The sequence below is a fragment of the Urocitellus parryii genome, chromosome 15 (genome assembly GCF_045843805.1).
Source record: "Urocitellus parryii isolate mUroPar1 chromosome 15, mUroPar1.hap1, whole genome shotgun sequence".
Classification (NCBI taxonomy): domain Eukaryota; kingdom Metazoa; phylum Chordata; class Mammalia; order Rodentia; family Sciuridae; genus Urocitellus; species Urocitellus parryii.
Genome location: NC_135545.1, coordinates 42,843,526 through 42,864,077, shown reverse-complemented (window position 1 = coordinate 42,864,077; position 20,552 = coordinate 42,843,526). Strand labels below are relative to the sequence as shown.

General features: G+C 42.9%; 1 protein-coding gene across 6 annotated transcripts in view; it reads right to left on the bottom strand.

Annotated features, from left to right (window-relative positions):
• Nucleotides 1–20,552, bottom strand: part of LOC144250385 (tRNA-dihydrouridine(20) synthase [NAD(P)+]-like) — a 74,725-nt gene that overhangs the window by 1,275 nt on the left and 52,898 nt on the right. For 3 of the 6 annotated variants that reach the window (XR_013342471.1, XR_013342472.1, XR_013342468.1), the window contains 10 exons: nt 19,254–19,375; nt 17,867–18,016; nt 15,726–15,813; nt 14,782–14,855; nt 14,146–14,552; nt 12,030–12,145; nt 11,531–11,600; nt 4,539–4,630; nt 3,526–3,586; nt 581–685 (listed from right to left, as the gene is read on the bottom strand). Coding sequence is in view for 1 of the 6 variants with exons in the window: in XM_077793169.1 (XP_077649295.1) it covers nt 14,315–14,552; nt 14,782–14,855; nt 15,726–15,813; nt 17,867–18,016; nt 19,254–19,375 (672 nt within the window). In the remaining 5 variants the exon portion in view is untranslated. Of the gene's footprint in view, nt 1–580; nt 686–3,525; nt 3,587–4,538; nt 4,631–8,526; nt 8,580–11,530; nt 11,601–12,029; nt 12,146–12,853; nt 14,553–14,781; nt 14,856–15,725; nt 15,814–17,866; nt 18,017–19,253; nt 19,376–20,552 lie in introns of those variants that run through there. The other 3 variants (XR_013342469.1, XR_013342470.1, XM_077793169.1) reach the window with 3 other exon arrangements.

The following is a 20,552-nucleotide window of genomic DNA, read 5'->3' as shown; positions in this document are numbered from 1 at the left end:
TCTGGAGTATACTGGAAATTAATAACAGGCTGCTCTACCTTTGACCAAGATACCCAGCACTTTCTATTTTTTATTTGGAGACAGGGTCTCAGAAATTGCTCAGGCTGACCTCAAACCTCCAAGTGGAAGGCCTCAGCCTTCCATGGAGCTGGAATTATTAGCATGTGCCATCATACCTCACTCTCTTTACAATTTTCTTATTATTCAATTTCTTTAGTTGTCAATGGATCTTTATTTCACTTATTTGTTTTTATGCAGTGCTGAGAATCGAACCCAGTGCCCCACACATGTAAACACTCCAACACTGAGCCACAACCCAGCTCACTCTTTACAATTTTCTACATTTCCTGTCATCTAGACAATGCAAAGAATTACTTTAATAATCACTGTGTTGGGATAGAGTAGTAGAGAAGAGAATCTTTAAAAATCTGAAGGAGAAAAACAAATCCAATAAATATATTATACACAACACATACTAATGAGTGCTCACAGGATGTGCTCAGAAGGTTTAATTTCAGTTGTTACACTTTAATTTCATATGTAAGGATGACAGATTCAATCGGAGAGAACATTAACTCACCACAGATTGCCAGGCACAGTGGTGCATACCTATACTCCAGTAGTTCAGGAGGGAAAGCCAGGAGGAACACACGTTCAAAGATGGCCTCAGCGACTTGGTGAGATTCTGTCCCAAAATAAAAAATAGAAAGGTCTGAGGTAGATCTCATGGTTAAATGTCCCTTAGTTCAATCCCTGGTACTAGGGAAAAAAACACTATTTTTGAGAATTGGGAGAGTGGAGGAGCCACTACCTCTGCATATGAGATACAAAGGTTAGAGAGCTCACGATACAAACTTTAGAGGCCTCAAGGAAGCCTGGGCACTCACCAAGCTCTATTTGTCCTTCACTTCACTCACAATCCAGCCCTTCCTTATGGGATCACAGGGTCAAAAATTCAAGCTCACTCCCCTGCCACAGCAATTTTCCACAATGGAATTTCCTTCTTTTCTTTTTCCTTTTTTTCAATAGACAATACATTCAAAATAAAAGAGGTTCAAAAGATATTTTCAAAAAATTTTACTGTTTTTTCCAATTAGAGAAGAGACTTTTTTAATATTTATTTTTTAGTTGTAGTTGGGCACAATATCTTTATTTTTATTTATTTATTTTTATGTGGTACTGAGGATCGAACCCAGGGCTTCACACATGCTAAGTGATTGCTCTACCTCTGAGCCACCAGCCCGAGACTTTCAATCTCCACTTTTTTTTTTTTTTTTAGTACTGGGGTCCTTTATTATACCCTCAGTTCTTTTGGAGACAGGGTCTACCCAAGTTGCTGAGGTGGGCCTCAAACTTGAGATCCTCCTGCTGTAGCTTCTGGAGTCACTGGAATTATAGGTATGTACCACTAGGTCCACCTAAATCTATACTTTTTAAAAATATTTTTTTAGTTGAAGTTGAACACAATACCTTTTATTTATTTATTTATTTATTTATTTAAATGTTTATTTTTTTAGTTGTAGTTTGACACAATACCTTTATTTTATTTATTTATTTTTAATTTTTTTATATTTATTTTTTAGTTGTAGTTGGACACAACACCTTCATTTCACTTGTTTATTTTTTCATGTGGTGCTGAGGATCAAACCCAGGGTCTCAAACGTCGTGTGAGGCCGAGGCGAGCGTTCTACGCTGAGCCACAACCCCAGCCCCTATTTTATTTATAAATTTTTATGTGGTGCTAAGGATCAAACTAGGGCCTTGTCTGTGTTAGGTAAGCGCTCTACCACTGAGCCACAACCCCAGCCCCTATTTATTTTATGTAGTACTGAGGACTGAAACCAGAGCCTCACACAGAGCACTCTACCACTGACCAAAACCCCAGCCCTAAATTTATACTTTTTATGCAGCTTCCTTTTTGAACCACGAGAAAAAAGCAGATAGTTAGCCAGCATGTGCCACTACAGCATACTGCTTGGTATCTGTTCTGACTGGCTAGTACCAGTTACTAATTATTTTAAATAGCACCTCTGGAGTGTAAATTTACTACCCACATAAGATGAAATAAAACTCAACTTTCCTTCCCCAGACCAAGCCAATGTCCTTATATTCTTCTTTGACTTTCCAAATATACTGTGTAAGTAGGGCCCTCTGTTTTTTTTAAGCAGGCAGGCAGACATTCTGAAGCCTCCTTACCTAAAGCATTGGTGTCAGGATGGGTGACTCCTCAGAGCATAGTAGCTGACTTTGGACAATGGGCCAGGAGGACATCTACTAAGTCTACACTGTCGACTTTCTGCTCACCCTACAACAAGGTTCCCAGTGACATCACTGCAGGAGTCCCCTCAGCAACCTCAACCTGCTTTTAATATCTGCTCCAAATCTGTCCTTTCTTTAGCTCCTGATTACAGATAAAGAACAAGAATCCCAGGGGGCTGGGGTTGTGGCTCAGCAGTAGAGCACTGGCCTCGAATGTGCGAGACCCTGGGTTCAATCCTCAGCACCACATAAAATTTAATAAGTGAAATAAAGGTATTGTGTGCAATTACAACTAAAAAATAAATATCAAAAAAAAAAAAAAAACAAGAATCCTGTTTCCTGGCTGCCAGTCTACCCTCCCTGAACCCCAACCACTTATCCCACTATCCCACACCCAACAATTTGCTAGCCAAGTCCAAGTAACCAGACCTCTAGTCTTTTGCCATGTATCCTCCAGATACATGGCTTCCCTATCAAAAAAAAAAAAAAAAAAAAAAGGCCAAAGATACCCGAAGTCCAAGTCCAGCTGATCTGATCCCAATTAAAGTTTGTGATCCTATGCTCTTTTGCTTCCTCTTCATCTCCCATTCCCCAGTCCTCTGATGAAAATGAGCCATTCACAGTTCTGTCTTCACTACCTAGGGGCCTCCATGCTCCTGCACATGGAAATCTTTTCATACTGTCTATATCTCTTCCTCAAGGACCACATTTCCTCATCAGAAACAAGTTTAAGGGCTCCCTTCCACTCTGTTCTCAGGCTTACCATAGCCTTCTGATCTGATCTCTTATGATACGACATTTATACTGCATCCTTTATAATCTTAAATGTATGTATGTCTCAGTATTATTTATGACAAGACAAAGCCCTGTTCATATTATTTTTTCTTTGCTTTTTTTTCCCTTAAACGGTACCTGAGGTTGACCCTGGGGCCTTGTACATGCTAGGCAAATACTTTACCACTGAGCTGCATCTCCAGTTCTTTTATTGTTTTATTTTGGGACAGGGTCCTCCTAAGTTGCCTGGGATGGCTTCATATTTGCAATCCTCCTGCCTCAGCCTCCAAATAACTGGGATTACAGGCATGGACCATCATACCTGGCCCTGTTCCAGTTTTGCCCATTGATTCACTGACAGACTTTCAAGCATTTTCCCCATCCAGTTCAGGATCTAGTCCAGAACTGGGTATTGTACCTAGCCATCATGTCTTGTTAGCTTCCTTTAATCTCCATAGGATACTTCTGATAAATATAAAGAAATCAATTTACCTTGGTAGAATATTCTTTTGGACAGCCCACGTTGATGTCAATACCACCTACATTATTTTATCTGGAAAAACATGAAAAGAAAAAAGGCAATGATCATTCAAACTGAAAGAAGATGGTAGACTCAAAAGCATGCATGGGTCAGTGCTCATGAACCTCTCACTGTGTCTCTGAGTCCATGAAACACACCACCCTCAATGACAGACTTCATCTGAACAGAGTTCCAGAGGAAAGACAAAATGTCTACACACTTTGTAAAAAAGCACCACGATCCCTTTAAAAAAAAAAAAAAAGCACTCAAGATTTCTAAAAAAGCACCTAGAAATGTCCAGAACAAGAGAAAAGAGTGATAGAGTCCTTACAACTCTAACATAAAGTTTAACTACCTGGGTGCAGTGGTGTATACCTGTAATAACCCCAGGGGCTCAGGAGGCTGAGAAAGAAAGATCACAACTTTGAAGCCAGCCTCAGCAACTTAGCGAAGCTCAAAGAAACTTAGTCTTTTTTTTTTTTTTTTTGAGACCCTGTCTCAAAATACAAAATAAAAAGGGCTGGGGATGTGCCTCAGGGATTGAGTACATTTGAGTTCAATCCCTGCTACCAAAAAACAAACACAAAAACAAAAAATTAAGTATTTTAATTACTATTAAGGAATCTAATTCCTTTGATAGGAATTAAATATAGTCTACACAAAAGCAAACACTACAACATGAATAATCAATGCTATGGATGAGAAAAACAAATATAGAAGTCATGCCAAACAGAAAATCCCTTTAATTAAGTAAATTAAATCTGAGACTGGAGACATGTAACAGACTGTGACAGCTTGATTTCCATAATCTGTCTCCAATACTGTAAGTACTCAGGAATGACCCTTTGAAAAATGGTCAAGTCTTCAGGAAGTCCCTGCTGTGCAAAATAGCTCAGGCACTCAATAGTGATCAGCACAAGACCCAAGTAATGAAATCCAGGAGAGAGGAAGACTTAGGAGGACACTTGACATTAGGGTCTCCTACCATCTGGAAGACCACCCTGCTCTGTTCTCTTTCATAGGTGTAGAAGATGACTCGGTCATCAGGGGCCACAAAATCCACTGTTCTGAGCACCTCTGCAAGAAAACACAAACACATGGGATGCAAGTTCAGACTTGCCTAAGCCCTGGCAGTGAACACAGTCAAGTATAACCTTGAGATAAAAATGGATCATAGATGTTTCCTTCAAAATAAGTATGAACTGAGAGGCATTTAAGGTGCTGATGATGGTCCATCTCACGATCCAGGTAATGGATGATTCATTTTATAATTATTTGTTAAACTGCATGTTTGGATTTTATGCACTCTTTCTGCGTGATTACTAGTACTTTATGATTTTTTGAAATACTGGAAAAAAGGTACATACACTGAACTTTGTGTTTCAATATTGGTCCAAACTGTACCAAAAGATGGCCCTTTGAGGTACATACAGCGAGTGATGATTTCATTTTAAAAGAAATTTTTAATTTGTTCTAATTAGTTACACATGACATTCAAGTAATAATTTCTTAATTACTTAGAGCGTGTCAGGAAACTGGAGTGGAGGAACACCCTGTTTCAGTCAGTCAATCTTCACTATTATCTGAAGTTGCACATTTTTAAACGCATCTATTCAGTAAAATTGATTTATAACCCTAAATTAATACATGTGTTTTCAGTCACTCAGAGATCTATGCTAAATGACAACAAATTTGAGTCACCTGACATACACATCTCTTGTTGAGGTCAAAAAAGGTGCCACTCATCCCCTTATTTGAGCTCTCATACTGTAAAATCATGTCCTTTTTATGGCATATTTAGTCCTTTTTTTGTATTTTTGTGCTTTCTGTTAGAGATCTCACTGTTTAAAATGGCTCTGCTTGGAGCCACAGGGCTGAAGTTCTATCTAGTGCTCTTAAGCACAAGAAGGCTGTGATGAACCTAAAGGACAAAACATTTCTGTTCGATAAGCATTGGGTAGGCATGACCATATAGTGTCATTGGCTCTTGAGTTCAGATTAACGAATTAATGGTATATTGGCTAGAGCTGACGGTATAGCGACACAGTCAATCTCATGCTTAGTATACACAAGGCACTGGGTTTGATCCCTAGTGCCTAAATAAATAAATAACATGTCTTTGAACAGAAACACACGTAAAATAAGTTTAGGTGCTGATCAGATAATGAAAATATGACAACAGGCTAGCAAAAATCTAATCTTGTATTTCCCCTAGGGTCATTTGGTTCAGTAGTCATGAACTGATTTTAGTGTTTTCAGCAACTTAATAGAACATTAACAACTTAATAGAACATTACTTGCCTGTCATGTCATTACTTTCCTTCTTAATGAAGCTACTACCATGATTAACTTTTGAAGATGACTACTCTAATAAAAAGATAATACATGGGGCTGGGGATGTGGCTCAAGCGGTAGTGTGCTCGCCTGGCATGTGTGCGGCCCGGGTTTGATCCTCAGCACCACATACAAAGATGTTGTGTCCGCCGAAAACTGAAAAATAAATATTAAAAATTCTCTCTCTCTCTCTCTCTTTAAAAAAAAAGATAATACATGGCAGATGGGTGAATATGTGTATCTTGAAGGCTGTTTAGAGAACTAAGATCTCTAAAGTATGTAAAGCATTTCCTTAAATGGAATCTGTAATTACATTCTGGCATTAAACAGATTAGAAGGCTAAAAAGACTAGGGTGAACACAATGACATGCTGGGAGAGGTAAATGAACTGATCCCTCCCAGAGACAGCTCAACACTGGCACAAGAAGTGTAAGAGAACCACAAAAACTTGGGTGTATTTATGACAACGTTTATCAATAACAGCAAAATACTGAAACCCCAATAAAGGCACTAGAGAAAGCAATTCTAATGTATGCAACATGCAAAATTGTCCAAATAGAAAAGTAAGTGCCAAAGCAGTATGTGTGACAGGATCCCATGGAAAGGGGCCATAGATATAAACAAGTCATATTTTTGTATATTACAGTATTCAAAGCATACATGTAGGAAAACCCACATTATTCCCCTTTATGCTTAATTCTTGTTGTTGTGGTGGTGGTACATGGGAATGACCCCAGAATATCATGAATGCTGGGGAAGTTCCTATCACTGAGCTACATGCAAAACCCTACAATTAACCTTTCTTTTTGGTACTGGAGATTCAAACTAGGGGTAATTTTCCAATGAGCTACATCCCTAGGCCTCTTTATTTTTAATTTTGAGACAGGTCTTGCTAAGTTGCTGAGGGTAGCCTCCTGCCTTAGCCTCCTGAGTCACTGGGATCACAGAAGTGTGCCACTGTACCCAGCTTGATTAACTCTTTAAGTATGAGATTATGGAGGATTTTCATTTTCTAGGTTTTATGGATTCATAATATTGAATTTTTCATAATATATAAAATGTAAATAAAAGAGAATTTGACAAAATTGAGTCATGACTTTTTGTGAAATATCAAGATTTGATATATATATGTGTATATGTACATACGTATGTATTAGAAACCTCAAAGATTACCACAACTCTAATCAAAGCAGAATCAGCCTCATCAATAAACTAGAAGAAAAACCTCAGTTCACCACAAGCAGTTCCATTTGCACAGGGCTTAAGGTGTACAAACTACTACTACTCCTTATCTTATTTCGTCTTCACTTTAACTGTACAATTTAAGTAAACTAAGGCTCATAATTTTCATTTGACTGATAAGAAATTGTGATAGAAAGAAGTCACATAACTTGCTCAAGTCACAGCCAGGCCAAGTACTGAAGCCATCCTGACTCCAAGGATCCTAAGGTCCCTTCCCTATATGAAACATGGTCATTTCTTTTTAATATATTTTTAGTTGTAGATGGACACAAAATCTTTATTTATTTATTTTTACGTGGTGCTGAGGATCAAACCCAGTGCCTCACATGTGCAAGGCAAGTGCTCTACCACTGAGCCACAACCCCAGCCCCAAGACATGGTCATTTCTATGTCACCAAGACATTCTTAGCCTGCTTAATTTCAGGCTTTAGGTGGAGAGCAATGACTGCTCTCAAGGGAGCACATGATCCACACAATTACATTATGCAGCCAGGCAGGAACCTGGGCAGGGGCAGTAGTAGTATCCCTTGAGCCTAATGGGCATACATTTGATCCTCCTGGGGCCAGGGCTGGACTCACCCTGTCTCAAAATAAAAAAATAAAAAGTACTAGGGATATAGCAAAGTGGTAGAGAGCATCCCTTAGTTCAATCCCCACTACCACACACACAAAAAATAGAAAAATTAATATTGACATTTCCAGATAAACAATGATATCATTAGGATGGCTACTATTTTAAAAAGAAAATCATAATGTGTTTTTGAGGATGTGGAGAAACTGGAATCCTTGTGCACTGTTGATGGGAATGTTACAAAAGGGTGCAGTCATATGGAAATTGATAAAGACATTCCTCCAAATATTAAAAAAAATAAACTACCATGCAATAATCCCACAATTGCACTCCTGGGTACATATTTAAAAGAACTGAAAGCAGAGTCTCCAAGAATGCTTGTACAAGCTTGTTCATGGCTGTCCTATTCACAAATCACAAGAGGCAGAAGCAACCCAAATGTCCACCGATGAGAAAATGGATAAACAAATGTGGCAGACACATATAATGAAATATTATTCAGCCATAAAAGAAGAAAATCCTGTCACAGGCTATAACATGAATGATCTTTTAGGACATTATGCTAATTAAAATAAACCCATCAATGTTGGGCCTGGTGGCATATACCTGTAATCACTGCCAACATAGGAGCCTGATGCAGGAGGATCACAGATTTGAGGCCAGCCTCAGCAACTTTAATGAAACCCTAAGCAACTTAGTGAGACCTTGTCTCAAAATTAAAAAAAAAAAAATTAAGGGGTTGGAACATAGCTTAGTGGTGAAGCACTCCTGGATTCAATCTCCAGTAGTTACAAATTAAAACAAAATAAGCCCATCAAAAACTTACAGAACATTCATCCAAATAGTTTACTTTCTAAACAGAAAGGTGGTGTCCGGCAGCTAGGAAGAGGAGAAAAGGAAGGTGCTGTTTAATGGGTATAGAGTTTCAATTTTGCAAATGAAAAAGTTCTGGCGATTTATTTCACAACAATGTGAATATACTAATACTACTGTTCACTTAAAAAATGGTTAAAATTTATACATTTTATGTGTTTTTCCTCAATAAGAAAAAAAAATTTTTAAATCTTCAGTGCTAGGATTGAATCCAGGGCCTCATACACATGCTAGTATCTAATTGCCCTTCCACTGAGCAATACTCCCAGCACAGAAAAATACTTTTTTTTTTTTTTTTTTTTGCAATGCTGGGGATTAACCCAGGGCCTTTCAAATGATAACAAGCACTCTACCACAAGGGAGGAAAGTTTTTTTTTTCTTTTTAATCACCCTGGTACCTGTTAAAAACACACTGCCTTCTCTCTTGATCCCACTTATTAAAAGGTTTAACACTAACTTCTGTCTTCTCAGTTCCTGCAACTGGAGTCCCATGTTATTATAAAAAGGAATAGAAATGCAACCTCTGGGGAATTCCTGGAAATTTTACAGTGCAGACCCTAGGGAAGAAGGACTACTGCTCTTTCAACTAAGACTCATCTTCCAGGTGCTCAGGACTCTATGGGTTAAGGAAGTGCCTGCATGCTGCTCTACCCCTAGGTTCTATACCAGGTAGGTGGACTAGTTAGTTAGCTAATCCCACAGTTGAGTCTCTATCTGGTTCTCCCAGAAAGAACATACAAGCAGCACATAGTTGGCCTGCAGAGCAACTCTTGGAACCACCAGGAGGCACCAGGCACCACATTATGCCATGACCAGGTCTCAAGGCCCAGTTCCCAGCCAAATACCTAAGGCAAGTAGGAGCCTAACTGCCTATCATCTTCTCTCCGTAGGAGTTAGGACTCTGTGGAAGAACAAGGTTATTTTTTTTTTTTTTTTTGGTGTTGGTGGTGGTATTGTTTTTTGATACCAGACATTGAACCCACAGGCCCTTTATCACTGAGCCACATCTCCCACCCTTTTTTAAATATTTTATTTAGAGACAGGGTATCACTGAGTTGCTTAGGGGCTTGCTAAATTTCTGAGGCTGGCCTTGCACCCACAATCCTCCAATCTCAGCCTCCTGAGCTGCTGGGATTATAGGCGTGCATCATAGCGCCTGGCAGGATTAGATCTTCTCTATTCAGAGACCCCTTGTTGGTTCAGAGGCTATTCCAAGTCTCTCACAGTGAAGTACCTAAAACAAAATTAATGTGTTTAAATTAAATTTCCTCAGCTCCGAACTTGAATAGGACCCTGAAAATAAGAACTGGTCACATTGATTAGGAAAACTTTGCCCAATTAGAAGGGCCACATATTAAAGTCATCACATAAATCCTGAGCTCTTAACCTCTAAAGGGCTTGAAAACAACCCTAAGAATTCTAAAGAATTAGCCATGGAGGATCTGGATCCTCACAACAGAGTTCTGATTTCAGTGGCAGCTCTGCTTCTATTGCCCAGCTTCCCTTTCGTGACCCCTCACTGGCACAAACTGATGGTCCAGTGCTGTCAATGAAGCATAGCTGCCTATGGGCACTGCTATGTGAGAGACATTGACCCTTCCTCCTTGTATTATACTGTCCATCACTCTCAGAGAAATCAAGTCCATTTTCTGGGGCTCATGAAAACTAAAGCCCAAGGTGGATGAATAATGTAGGCACTATTGCCTTTTTCTCAATTTTAACTACCTCTAGAACTTTGCCCCAGAACATGCTTAGGCCTTTGTCATCCTGAACTAAGAAATCTCCCTTTCTGCCTCCCACCTAAAACCTCTGGAGAACATGTGCCCCATTCCTCCAACCCTCCCTCTCACTTCACCTTGCCAGAGCCTGGAAACCTCAGCCCCTGACCTGCTGCAAGTACCAGCATCCCAATCCCCACCAGGCAACTCAGATCTCCTTCCTATAAGGCTGCAAGTTAGCACTACATAGCATGCATAGCTGCCAGGCAAACATTTAGGTTTTTAGACTCCATGTAAACAAAAACACAACTTCTTACATTAGTCAAGTCCCTACAAACCAAACTCTTCTTTTTTTTAATTTTTAGTTGTATGGACACAATACCTTTATTTTATTTTTTTATGTGGTGTTAAGGATTGAACCCAGTGCCCCATACATGAGAGGAAAGCATTCTACCACTGAGCCACAACCCCAGGCCCTCAAACCCTTCTTGCCACCCTCATTTCCAACAAAAGACTGCCTTCCTACAAGTTTCATCATACAAACCCTTGGCTTCCCTCCTGTTTCACCACTTTTCCCCTCGCCTCCTTGGCCCATCTCAGACAAGGGCAGGACCCACCACCTCATCAAGAATCCTTTGGGGAACTAGGGTTGTGGCTCAGTGGTAGAGTGCTCACCTAGCATGCATGAGGCACTGGGTTCAATCCTCAGCACCACATAAATGTAAGATATATATATTGTGTCCACCTAAAACTTAAGAATAAATACTTTTTAAAAAAGAATCCTGTGGGCTGGGGATATAGCTCAGTTGATAGAGTGCTTGCCTTGCATGTACTGGGTTAAATCCCCAGCACCACACACAAAAAAAAAAAAAAAAAAAAAGAATCCCATACCCTAAAATCAGACATGAAGACCAATGGAATCAATGGAATAGAAAAAAAGGCGCCAAAATCATACCTTGGAGAAAAGATAGGTTCTTCAACAAATGGTGCTAAGAAAACTGGAAATCCAAATGTAGTAGAATGAAATTGAACCCCTATCTCTCACAGTGCACAAAAATCAACTCAAAGTGGATCAAGTACCTAGGAATTAGACTAGAGACCCTGCACCTACTAGAAGAAAAACTAGACCCAACCCCAAATCATGTTAGCTTAGGAAATGACTTCCTCAACAAGACCCCTGAAGAACAATCAAGAATCAACAGAGGGCTGGGGATGTGGCTCAAGCGGTAGCGCGCTCACCTGGCATGCGTGCAGCCCGGGTTCGATCCTCAGTACCACATACAAAGAAAGATGTTGTGTCCGCCGATAACTAAAAAATAAATATTAAAAAATTCTCTCTCTCTCTCTCTCAGGAAAAAAGAATCAACAGAAAGGATGGTATCAAACTAAAAAGTTTCTTCACTATAAAGGAAACAATCAAGAACATGAACAGAGAACCTTCAGAAAGGGTGAAAATCTTTATCACTTGTACCACAGATAGAGCTAAGAACTCAAAAAACATAACACCACAAAAACAAATAACCCAATCAATACATGGGCAAAGGAACTGAATAGGCACTTCAGAAAAGAAGAAAAACAAATTGTCAAATATATGGAAATATATTCAACATCTCTAGCAAAACTGAGAAATGCAAATTAAAACTACAGAGAGATTCCATCTCATCCAGTCAGAATGGCAATTATAAAGAGTACAAGTAACAATAAATGAAGGCAAGAATGTGGGGAGAAAGGTACTCACATATATTGTTGGTGGGACTGCAAATTGGTACAACCACCAAAAAAGCAGTATGGAGAATCCTTAGAAATCTTGGAATGGAATCACCAATTGACCCAGTCATCTCAGTCAGTCTATACCTAAAGGACTTAAAATCAGCATACTAGGGGCTGCAGCATACTAGGGGCTGGGGTTGTGGCTCTGTGATAGAGCACTTGCCTAGCATGTGTGAGGCACTTGGTAATAAAATAAATGGAGATAAATAAATAAACATCTTTAAAAATCAGCACACTGCAGTGACACAGCCACATCAATGTTTAAGCAGCTCAAGTCACAAATAGCTAAGCAATTGAACCCACCTGGGTGTCCTTCAACAAATAAAAGGAAAAAGAAAATGTGGAAAAAAAAAAAAAAAAAAGGGGCTGGGAATGTGGCTCAAGCGGTAGCGCACTCGCCTGGCATGCGTGCGGCCCGGGTTCGATCCTCAGCACCACATACCAACAAAGATGTTGTGTCCGCCGAGAACTAAAAAATAAATACTAAAATTCAAAAAAAAAAAAAAAAAAAAAAAAAGAAAATGTGGTATATACACATAATGGAATATTACTCAACCATAAAGAATAATGAAATTATGGCATTTGCTGGTAAATAGATGGTACAGGAGAATATCATGCTAAGTGAAATAAGCCAATCCCAAAACACCAAAAGCGAAATGTTTTCTCACGTATGTGGATGCTAACCAGCAACAGTGGAAGGGGGGGGGGTGGAGGAGAAATATAAATCCATTGGATTAGACAAAGGGAAACAAAGGGAAGGCAGGGTGGGGTCTAGTGAATGAGCCTCTCCCCTATGCCCTCAGAGGCTCCAAACTCCAGCCTCTATCTTAATAGAACTCTATCCCTACCTGTCCTTCCCCATGGCCCATCAATGAACCTAACCCTGAAGGGGAAGGAGACATCCCCAGGAAAACCACACTGACAGGAGAAAAGATCAATGCCTCCCCAGTGACAGAGGGGGCGCTCCACTGGGGCTATTCTGTCTGCGCAGTTCCAAGGCTCTGGGAGGCAGCTGGGATTGAGTATTCTTATCTCAACACAAAAAAGCAAGTGTGGGTGACAGGGAAGGGTAGCACTGGGACTAGGACAAAGCCTCACCCACCAAACCCTTGACTCAGAGACCCATGGAGACAAGGGCTACTGGCTAGAAAGGGGGCCAGACGCTAGGTCAGGTTGCCACAGAGCCATTCGGTTGATCCAAGGGAGATGTAGGGAAGATAGCCTTGGCCCAGAGGGGAATCCTCCCCTCATAGTGCATAGAAAAGGGGAGGACACACAGCATGTTTACAGCAGAGGAAATGGGGGCGGAGCTGGGCAGAGACCTTTGGTCAGAATGCCCCTCCCAGTAAGTGGAGGAGGCCCCAAGAGATGAGGAGGTAGTGGCTGATTGTTTGCTTCTCACTGCCAAGAGGAAATTAAAGTGAATCTGCCACTTCCTTCCGCCCCAAGTTGGATGGGGCAGGGGAAGAGTGGGTGTGACCTGTGAATGCAATAGCCAAACTGCTGTCACCCACAGCTTCCAGTGCCCACTATACAAAGCAGGTATTTCACCAGGTCTGAGCTCCAATCACCTTTCAGGCTTAAAGACTGAAGAATCAGATCAACACTCCCCACCCCACTGGGCTGGTCACTTAATGGGGCAGCAGACACCCTAGTCCTTTCCCAAATTCTATTGAATTTACCTTTTTTTTTTTTTTAGTAAGAATTTACTTTTTCTTTCTAAGGAAAGTCAATTAAAGCCTAACACCTCATGTTTCCTATGTTAGAATGGGTCTCTTGGACCTTTTTAGGTCAACCCAAGTTTGGTGGGCCTGAAAGTTGATAGCCCATCCCCCAGCTCCATCATACCTATAAGGATGTGCAGGGGACATGCTTTGGAAGGTAATCATGCTAGGACACAAGTCTATGTGTGAAGATGCCCAGGGCTGAAGCAGTCAGCCATGGGTAACAGTGGGAAGGTGTCTTTATTGCACTGTACCAATGTCAAATTAGGGATAAACCACATGAAAAGCTCCTGTTTTCAAAGATAATACTCAAATCACTAGGAACTTGGCCCTGCCAGTCAGAAGAAATGTGATACACACCTGGGCATTCCTTGGCCTGTGTTCCAGACTGATGACCTAGTCCTGGACCTCCTACACTCTTGCCAGGCAGGGCCAGCAAACTGACCAAGTGGCATTTGGTTCATGCTCCAGTGTCAAGGCCACCTCAGTGCCACGCCCATGGAGAGGGTTACCATGGCAGGGACAGTAGTCACCAACCTTCCAGGGTTCTCTTTTCACCACTTCCCAATGTCACAAAGGGCTTCTTGCATAGCTCCCTAGGCAGGGCTGGCTCCTGAGTTCTGGGGCCTCCAGAGTCTTGGTCAAGAGCCTCCCGCTTGCGTTTGTACAATGAAAGGCTCTCCTCACCAAGCCGACCCTCAGGGAGGCCCTGGCTCCGCAGACAGACGATGGCTGCAGTCTGTTCCGCCAATTTCTTGGACTTGTCCCTGGGCAGATGAGTAATAGGGAAATAAGACAGGTGGGCAGGTTGCAGGATGAAAGGCCAGGAATTCTTACTCTTATACACCCTTAGCAGAGATTCTGATAAAACTGAATAAAGTGTCATCATGCAGGGACATCAGTGCTCAGGCACACCATCCACCCAACCCTCCCAGACCAATGCTGGATTCAGGACCTCCCACCCCAAGCCTCATACCCTCTGATAAGAAAACTCACCACAAGGTGGACTGATACTTTTGCTCTGCAACGGTGACAACAGAGCAAAACATGCGATCTAGGGGTCGTTGAACCTGGTACAGAGGACAAAGGAAAAAGGGCTGATTGCCCTCAAGGCCCACCTGCCCCATAGCATCAAAGGCAGGTAAAGGGAAGTTCTTCTAACTTAATGCAACTGAAGGCTGTCTATTCATATGCTCCTCCCATGTAAAAGGAGGTGCATCTTCTAAGGAAAAAAAGCCACCTATACAAATTAACAAAAAATTTCTGTCATGAACCCAAACAAAGGGCCGTCAAGTCCTTAACTGCCTGCGAATATGGGACCTCCTCCTACTGAGGAGTTTACCAGATGGCAAAGGGGTGAAAGAGGACGTGGGTGGGGACAGAGAAGATACATCTGGAAGACCAGGTGATATGGATGAGTGGATGAGACCTGAAGCAGCAAGGCACATGCTCCATGCTGAGGGTCTTGGGTTAGATCCTACAGGCACTGGGGAGCTGATAACTTGAGCAAGGGAGACAGAGGTTAGATTTGTGTTGCAAAAGTCACTCTGGCAGAAGGGGACACAAGGCACAGAAGGTACAAGCCTGTCTGGAAGAGGCAGAGCAGCCTAAACAAGGAATGACCAAAAGAAGTGAAGCAAGGTTTTAATCTCAAGGTTTCCACACCACAGGCCCCATGTCTAGGCCCCAGTTCTGTGCCCCACTGGCTAAGGTCCAATCCAAAGATATACGTGCCAAGTTGGACAATAGTCCAAGGTCAGAGGGGAAGGGCTATCAGCAACTGACCCAGCCACAAGCAACTTCTGCATGCCTAGAGGGCAAAGCTAGACACTAGCCAAATAGTCTAGAATTCAGGATATGAACTGTGGGTGTACTAGGCGATGGCACCACTGGAGGGAGCACCATGGCTGGTTGCAGGGCAGTCACAGCTAGGAACTCACCGTCTCATACACAGGCTGTGCCAACTTCTCTCTCCGGCACCACTCTAGCAGGCACATCTTGGGGGTGACCTGGGGTGGATAGGCTCTCCTATGGAAAGGAGAAGAAGCATTCAGGAACCACTCACCATCTCCACTCCCCCTCTTACCAATGGTACCACTCAGCTGATAGGGGCTGCAGGAACTGAGACCCCAGGCTGCTGCCTTAAGGGTCCTATGCCTACTCCTCTGGGCTCCCCTTCCTTTCCTGCCAGTGGTTGGTAACTAGGTTCTACCTAAAGCGAAGATGGGCTTCAGCATTCTAGGGAAACTGAAGGTGGAGAGAATCCTAAAACTCGATCTTGAAAAACAGTCTTTAAGGGCTGGGGTTGTGGCTCAGCGGTAGAGTGCTTGCCTCGAACATGTAAGACCCTGGGTTTGATCCTCAGCACCACATAAAAATAAATAAACAAAATAAAGATATAGGGGGCTGGGGATGTGGCTCAAGCGGTAGCGCGCTCGCCTGGCATGCGTGCGGCCCGGGTTCGATCCTCAGCACCACATACCAACAAGGATGTTGTGTCCGCCAAGAACTAAAAAATAAATATTAAAAATTCTCTCTCTCTCTCTCTCTCACTCTCTCTCCTCTCTCACTCTCTCTTTAAAAAATAAAATAAAATAAAATAAAGATATAGTGTCCGTGTAACTAAAAAATATTTTTAAAAATTATTTTAAAAATAGTCTTTAATAACCAAGAAGGAAGGTCCAATTTGCTTCACAACACAAGATTTCTGAGAGTAGACAAAGGTGAGGAACTTAGCTCAGGATTCTAACTCAGTGCCCACTCTGACTCCATCTGCCAAGTGTCAAAATAATCTGTTGCTGCCATGGACACAATGAACTCTGATGTCAGAGTCTGTCTGAGACAGAGTGACAATGTAGGAGGGACATGTTTCAACTTCCCACTGGGAGCTCCCTCTGGCATGTGACTGCCCAACAGTCATCCTCTCACCCCCACCACACAGTCTTGCCAGAGAAGACTGGATTCTGGTCTGGGTCCGGGGACTGAAGAAAGGCTCAGATCAGATGGCAGAGGACAAGGATGAGGGCACCATTCAAAGCTGAGTCACAAGCCTGGAGTGGTGTAATCCCAGTGTCTGTAATCCCAGTGGCTTGGGAAACTGAGTCAGGAGGATCCGCAAGTTTTAGGTCAGCCTGTATAACTCAGTGAGACCCCTGACTCAATATAAAAAAATAAAAAGGAATAGGGATATAGTTTAGTGGTAAAGCACCCCAGGTTCAATCGCCAGAACAGGGGTGAGGGGGAAGGAGGTAGGAGAGCTGAGTCACAATCTAAAGTAAAAATAAAGTAAAAATAAGCATGAAGCTACTTCTGCCTAAAGAGGGAACCACAGAGCTGGTGAGGACAGTGGATGTGGGCAGGGATCCAGAGTCAAATGAAGGTGAAGCTCCTATAGCTGTTGGGGAATTCCATGTAGGCAGCTAGTTCCTCAAGGCCAGGGGGAAAGAAGCATAGACTTTTAGGAATAGAAAACAAGTTCCCCTGCCATAAGGGGTGAGAGGGATTGGTCTGGGAAAAAGTAGAGTTTGGTTGCTCTTGAGACAACACGCACATCCTCAAACAGTCCTGCCTGGGCTTTCAGGGACTGTCTTAGCTGAAAATGCCTTCTCTGGGAACAAGTATCCAAACCAAACAAGTATCCAGGGGCTGGGGTTGTGGCTCAGCGGTAGAGTGCTCACCTTGCATGTGTGAGGCCCTGGGTTCAATCCTCAGCACCACATAAAAGTAAACAAATAAAATAAAGGTATTGTGTCCAACTAAAAAATTAAAAATTAAAAAAAAAAAAAAAAAACAAGTATCCAAGGAGATTTGTAGTACCTAAGCATTTGGGGATACTAAAGATTGAACCCAGGGCACTCTACCACTAAACTACATCCCCAGCCCTTTTTATTTTTTGAGATAGGGTCTCAGAAGTTGCCCAGGCTGGTCTCAAACTTGTAATCCTCCTGCCTCAGCCTCCCTAGTAGCTGAGATTACAGGCATGTGCCACTGTGCCCAGCACATACAGCAACCAGCATGTTGGCCTAGTCATACTCTGAAGGTACTGGCCCTGGCCCATGCTAAGGCTAAGCTGGAAACCTACCTATCAAACTTGACAGCCATTTTAATGACACCAGAGGTATCTTCAACTGGTTCCCCCACCTTCTCTGCAGTCTTGGCCAAGAGCTCAGCCCTCCGGGCATCCATCTTCTGAGTAGTCTCCTTATAGAAGGCACCAAGGCCAAAGGCATCACTATAAGAGGAAGTAGAACAGAGCAGGCACCTTAGTAGAGCAGCATTCAGGGTACTTTAGGAACCCAGGGCCCCACGACTGATAATCAACTGCACCAAATGCCATGAGGGCCTGGCCAGAACAAAAGCCTCCTGCCCAGCCCATTATTAACCTAGACAGGAAGCTAGAATGAATGTCCCTGAACAGGGAAGCTGGGCTGGGTGGAAAAGGTCCTAAGGTCACCCCCACTACTTATAGTCTCTCCCCCATGATGACCAGACAAGTGGGTATTCCCAGCAGCTGTGATAGAGTTTCCCTATACTGATTAAGCACCTGGGATTTATGCAGCTTCTTCTTTATGTCAGCCCATGGCAGGAAGAGATGGAGGCCTGACCACTGAGTGGTTCCCAACTTCCCATCTGGCCTCAAAGAGCTGCCATGGACCTAATTGGAACTGAGGTAGGTACCACCAGAGCTGCTGAATTATACTCAGTTTGGAGCTTCCAAGAACCAAGGTCCAGCTACCTAAGCTATTGGAGTAGAGAAAGAATCAATGCCACAAGCCAGGGGCATTGAGAATAATTCTGGCAAATATTTTCCCTCTGGGAAGTATCTTGAGGGCTGGAGGCCCTGCAAGTGGATGGATCTAAGGATGAGATTGGTTCAGAAGGGCTTCTTGGAGGATACAGACAAGGGGAGAGGCTTTCTAGGCAGAGGACCCAGCAGGAGCACAGGTATGGAGGTATGAAAGCAGATAAGTAGACAGGGAGCCATAGGAGCCAGGATTAGGCTAAGCTATGAAGTACCTCCAGTGTCAACCACCTGAGCTGTAGCTACACCAGATCTGGAGGACCAAACAGTGGCCTCTCAAACTGCAATGTAATGGGTGTGGGAACAGGCCCAGGCCAGAGGCTCTATTCAATAGCCCTACCTCTCCTGACTATAGCCTGGCATGTTATAGGATTGTTAATGGAAAAGCCCCTTCCTCCTCAGGAATTCCTAAGCCTATCTTTTGCATTCCTCTAATATACTAGTGCCCTACTTCACAAAACCCTATTGTTGAGATGAGTCTAGGATTAGAACATTCCAAAGCTTTGAAAGTACCCCACTCTATGAGGCAAAACTGTACCATCACCTCACTCCTACAGATCACCGTCCAGAAGTTATGTAGCTTGACACCCTGTGGCCATCATAAGGCTCAAGGTCAAGCCTGGGAAACATCTGCAAAGACAGATGGATAGTTCATTGCCCTTCTTACCAAATTTCCTGAGAAGACTGGGCAGCATGGAGCAACCTTCCCTGGGGTGACTCCAACTGTTCCCGCAGCATCTGGCACAAGCAGTACTTGGTATTGGTGTAGTGGTTGTCATACTGCACCGCCTGAGAAGAAAACTGGTGTGAGCCCATCTGCTACCAGGAGGTGCCAAGGCCTGAGCTAGGCTTCAGTGGCAAGAAAAAAAGGATCCAAGGGGCATCAGAGATATGCTTACAGCCAAGGCAGTGTGACCCCATAAAAGCCATCTACTCCTCCAGCTGGTGGTACAAAGTTTGAGAGTCACAGTCAAGGCCCACAATCAGAAATACATTTTCCTGCCTGAGGTCTAGAAGTGCAGGAATCCCCGCCCTGCTTTGGCCACCAAGGACTATGATGGAAAACCTACTACAGGGAAGGGGAACACCAAAGACAGGGGTAAGAGTCTTCTTAGAGCCTGGTGTACCTTCTCTTCTGACATCTTGATTAAGTTCTCTCCAACTTCCCCTACAAGGGTAGGGTACAGCTCCATTTACCAGCATATTTGATATACTATATGTCACTTCATATCTTTATACAAAGTGCAGCTATTATTCCACTCCACAGCCTTGGAAGTGAGTCTCAGGAAGGAAAGATGACTGCCCAAGGGTACCATCGACACCCACATGGTCAAGGACAGGGTAGGAGAGCAATAGTAGATAAAAACTTCAGATTCTCCTCCTAGCCCTTGCTCTCTATAATTATATATTTTAGAATCTCTGCCTGAGTCTTTATCATCAGTGCCTAGGAAGGTGCTATGATATACTCATGACAAAATGGGAAATAAGTGGGTAAGCCCCAGCCAGCAGCAGAGCCATGATTCAGCTTATTTGGACCTGAAGACATCTGGCTGGACCAGAAGCCAGCCCTGCTGACACTTAAGTCCACTCTCTTTCTCTGACAACACACCCTCTTGAAAGCTGCCAAGGGACAGTGAAGCAGGAGTAATAACATCACCTTTCACCCAGTGAGCAGACTCAGCACTGCTAAACATGTCTTCTCTGCTATACATCTGCCAGCTGGCCAGAAGAGATGGAAAGCTGACCTGGGACGAGGCAAAGTCCCTTGCCTCTAGCTGACCCAGACCACTGGAGAACTGGTTGTAACCAAACTGCCCAACAGTACATCTAGAACCTAGGGGATGAGGGCTGTAGTATTGAAGAGAGGAGGCTCTAGGACAGTGGCTTCCCAGCTCTGGACAAAGGCTCAAGTCCTCCTACCATCCCCAGCTTGCTTGGCCATGGGAACCCCACATGTATGGCCATA